This window comes from Austrofundulus limnaeus, unplaced genomic scaffold (genome assembly GCF_001266775.1).
Source record: "Austrofundulus limnaeus strain Quisiro unplaced genomic scaffold, Austrofundulus_limnaeus-1.0 Scaffold17, whole genome shotgun sequence".
Classification (NCBI taxonomy): domain Eukaryota; kingdom Metazoa; phylum Chordata; class Actinopteri; order Cyprinodontiformes; family Rivulidae; genus Austrofundulus; species Austrofundulus limnaeus.
The window spans coordinates 2,183,077-2,187,470 of record NW_013952419.1 but is presented as its reverse complement, the minus strand read 5'-3'; the positions used below and the strand labels follow the sequence as shown (position 1 = coordinate 2,187,470).

The 4,394-nt window shown below is 37.3% G+C and overlaps 1 protein-coding gene across 1 annotated transcript in view; it reads right to left on the bottom strand.

Moving 5' to 3' along the window:
* Positions 1 to 775: 775 nt before the first annotated feature.
* Positions 776 to 4,394, bottom strand: part of rab38b (RAB38b, member of RAS oncogene family) — a 7,016-nt gene continuing 3,397 nt past the window's right edge. Inside the window, exon 3 of the mRNA XM_014003238.1 lies at positions 776 to 3,579. Within this exon, the coding sequence (XP_013858692.1) occupies positions 3,430 to 3,579 (150 nt within the window). The 3' untranslated portion in view covers positions 776 to 3,429. The remainder of the gene's footprint in view (positions 3,580 to 4,394) is intronic.

Below are 4,394 nucleotides of genomic sequence, written 5' to 3'. Positions count from 1 at the left end.
TTTTTCAGGACCCCACCTTGATTTTTCGGGACCCCACTTTGGGTCCTGACCCTAACTTTGAGAAACACTGCTACAAAGGATGTTAGCTCCAGTCTGGATTTGTTTCTTTCAATGTTTTCTTCAGACTTTCTAGGGGAAAAAATGCTTATGAAAACTGACCCAGATAACATTTGTGAGATGACCCAGGGTTAACCAAAGTAATCAAATGTAAAAAAAATATGTCATTGCACAATATGAATGATAACTAAAGGAGCTCACATGGTTTGCCAAGAACTCATCCTTCAAACCGTATTTACATTTTAACTTAGTTATTTAATTTTGCTCATTTTATTTTCCTCTTGGGTTTTGCACTTCCCTGTTTCAATGTAACTTTAACATTGTGTCTTGGCTTTAAGGTTTCAGCTTCTTGTTCAGCCCTCCTTCAAAGCATTGTTTCTTTTCACAGCGTGCTGTTGATGTCATAAAAAACTGGTCATCTTCGCACGCTAATTATGCCCCAATCAATAAGAGCTAAAGAGAGATCAGAGGGCTCAAAGATCAACCAGCCGATATAAACTGGTCAGGAGTCCTGAATCTTTTCTTCCCATGGGCTTAAAGAGGAAAACGTCACCCTGATACGGGGAAGTCTTTTGAATGAGGAAGCATGTGACTGAGTTTGAAATCCAGTTTTTCTTAAATGGCTGCACTTGTCTTTGTGTTGGTGGATGGTGCTAAACAAGGTGTCCCTTTATGTTTGTTTTTGTGAAAAAAAAAAGAAGTTTCCAGGACACACAAATCCAGTGGAATTTCATTTATAGTGTTTAGTTTTGGTTAYTACTAAAATGCATGTAGTTAGTTTAACTTTACAACAGATGGCTCCACATGAACACATTTCCTGACTGTTAAAACAAGGATGATTTCCAGGAAACAGGGAAAAAGACATCATATGGTTCACATCATTTATTTCATATTCAGAACACTTTTACATGAAACACAAAAGATCTCACATTGAATTTATTGATCTTCTTGAGGTTGTCTATGATCAGACATAACAGATAGGCGTAATTGTTTTTTTTAATATTTATTTTTTTGCCCGTAAAGCTTCTTGAATAGCTATTGCCAGTATTTGAGCTTTGCAATCTTTAAGCTAGCAATATTCTGATTCTCTTCTCATCCATCCCTGCTTCTCACCTTCCATTCCTCTCTCTCTCTCTTTTCTGTTTCTGTGAGGATTTACAGTAGGTGGTTCTCTGGCAGAGAACCACAGAGAGCAGGATATACTGGGCTCATAATCCCAGTAATAACTTGTTAAATCTGTGCCTGCTGTCATCAAACTAATAGCCAAAATATGCACGTCTATTATCTTTTTTTTTTTTACAAAAACTCATTTCAAAACTAAATCAATGGTTATTTCTACCTGTTTTTATACAGTTTTTATTTGATGTCACACATTCACAATCTCTAAAGACTTTTTTGCACTTTTTACTTTTTTTTACTTCCTAATGAATGTCAGAAAAACAGGAAGCATGTGGGATTCKCAATTGGTTCCACATTAGCTAAATTATAACTGTGTATTTACTTTAGTTAGGTTTTGTGCTTGGAAGACGCATATTTCCTCATTAAAGTGTTACATCCAAGTGGTCCCCATTTTAGACTGATGCACCATTATGCAGCTGGAAGGCCCACTGAAGTTACACATCTGGTCAATTTAAGTGATTTGGGACCACTGAGTTCCCAGCTAGCTATATGGCCTTTTTGCCAAACGACCAAATATTTTTAGCCCATTTATACCAACACGTCTCAAGCGCACACACTCACACACAGAATGTTTACCAGAGCCAAAAGCAGATAACTAAATCTGAGAATAATCCAGTCATATGCTCAACTAATGAGAACCTGTRAGTCCTGAATCACCCTGAACAGACACACACATGCACACACACACATCTTAATCTAAACTAATAAAACTTGGAGGCTGACTCCTAGTAATTTATGTGAAGCTCTTCTAAAGTAAACAGTTTTTTTTCCAGGTTAAATGGTTTGAAAACACTACCAGTGCTGTATTTATTTAAGAAGGGGTTCTAAGATCAGGAAATACAAGATTAATGTGTAAAGTGGTTCATTTATTTGCCTACCTCACTGTAAATAATGACAGAATCCAATCCTTAAATGGAATTACAAGCTTTGCTTATTGTTAGAATGGGAACAAAATATGAAAAAAAAAAAAAATTCTCACAAAGCAACGTCCTGTGGTTTATTTGGTGTGGCACCACCCTGGTATCACATGACGCATGGATCACACATGTGAAACCGTCCGTGAAGAGGGCATTCTTTAAATCTGGCACGCTTTCACACGTATTGTAACATAAGCAACAAGAACATTAAAACACTAACATTAAAACATTATTAGGCTCCTTAACACTGTGCAAACTGGAGAAAACAACATAGCAATCTGCAGGCTGATAAACAATATTTATAGTGATAAAAATAATGTACACTTTTTTCATTTTAGTCAGCTTTGGTATTGCTCTGACTGATATGGAATGAATATAAGGCAGGATATGACTAAGAGTGTTAGGATCACAAAATAAAGAACCACCTTCACGTCCAATACTACTGAGAGGAAACCCAGCAAAACAACAGGTTGCTGAGTATTAGAAAGAACACGAAGAGCCTTTATGTACGTATCCTGGAACAGCAAGAAATAGCTTCACATAGATATTAGAGCGTACCCATAAAAAGACTCCTGTTTCCATGGATACTAAGGTTTTGGTAGATGAACACAAAAATGTTCAGAAAACGCCTAAAATATACATAAAACTCCATGCAATGGTTAAAAATTGTGCACGTTTTCATGAAATGTTGTTTGGCAAACCACCCAAAAAAAGGGAAACGTGCCCTCACATTAATAAGGTTTTTACACAACCGTCAGTTGTAGGGTTTGACACTGCAGATTCACATCACATCTTAAAAAGCTTGTTATAAATAAATTAGAATATTTTAAAGAATATGCAAAGTATACATGGTTAATTATTCCTTGCTTGGTCTGCATTGCTCTCCTTGGCATGTACAGGAGAGTAAGAAAGCAGGCCTGTCTTGTAAAAGAAGGTTTAGTGGGTTTAAAGGTACTGAGAAACAAACCAGTTAGAAAATTTAGAACATTTGAAGATGGAAGTTCATCAACTTTCTGTTTTCATTCAACTTTAGTTACCAGAAAACTTCAGCAGGCTATCCCAACACAAATAGTTACCAAAACTCGTACTTTCAAACACAATGTGCATGTTTCAGTCCATAATAGTCATACCAGAACCCAAAACTATGGTATAAACCAAAGAGGTCCAACTTCACAGCACTGAATGCATTTCCTGAAAAGGTTTTTGTGGTGATTTGTCCCTCTTAGTTCTGCTGTGCTTCTATTCTTTCTAGTCCCACCACCCTCCTCCGCGTTCATTATTTGAAGCAGGCAGAGCAGCTCATCTGGTTGTTGGAGTGGATCTGTGGTGAGATGGTGTCGGGCACCACGGACTTCAGGATGTCGCTCTCTGTGGCCATGATGTGCTTGACCAGGAAGTTTGCTGCTTCGCTTATGTTGACATTGTCCTGGAAGACAGAGTTCGACAGGTGTCCCGTGAAAATAATCGATGAAAATAACACCCAGCTAAACATGTAACAATGTTGACGTCTTTTAATTCTTTTAAAAAAAAAGGTTTTGCACCCCTCCCTTCTATCTAACTTGGACCGCTCTGGAAGTTGACGGGAAGCGGGGTGTGCAGCACCTAATTTGGATTTAAAGAGACAGCCTCAAAACGAGTTGATCTGAGGCACACCTCATTAAAAGGGGTGAAAGAGAGGATTGTGGAGTTACAATAAGGAGGAATGCACACCAACGAATTGCAGTTCCACTTTATATAGACCTCAACTGAATGACTTTAATGTGAAAAAGAAGGATTTATATGCATGATATATCTCCTTTAATTGCCTTTCTGTCATTCTAGATCAGGGGTCTGCAACCTGCGGCTCTGGGGCCACATGCGGCTCCTTGGTCCCTCTGCAGCGACTCTTTGAAGCTTTGACCAACGCTAACATGAGATTATTATTATTTTGGTTAGTTTTGGCAGTTTTTCTGTCAATGTGTTTGCAAAACAAAGAGTGAAATATGTTGATTAGATCATGCTAGTAGCATGTTAGCCACTTCAGTAATCTAATTTCCAGCCTTAAAGATTGATTTTTTTCTCAAATCCATCATTATTACCTTTTTGGAGTAGACTAGATGATAGGAATGCAAAATGAAATGCTTGCATATTTCAGTTGTAGCTTTTATTAATTTTGGTTTATGTACAGCATTTTTCTTGTTTACATGAATGTTTTTTTTCTTTTGTTCTGAAGTGTAAAAATAATAATTACAAAAATTGCAA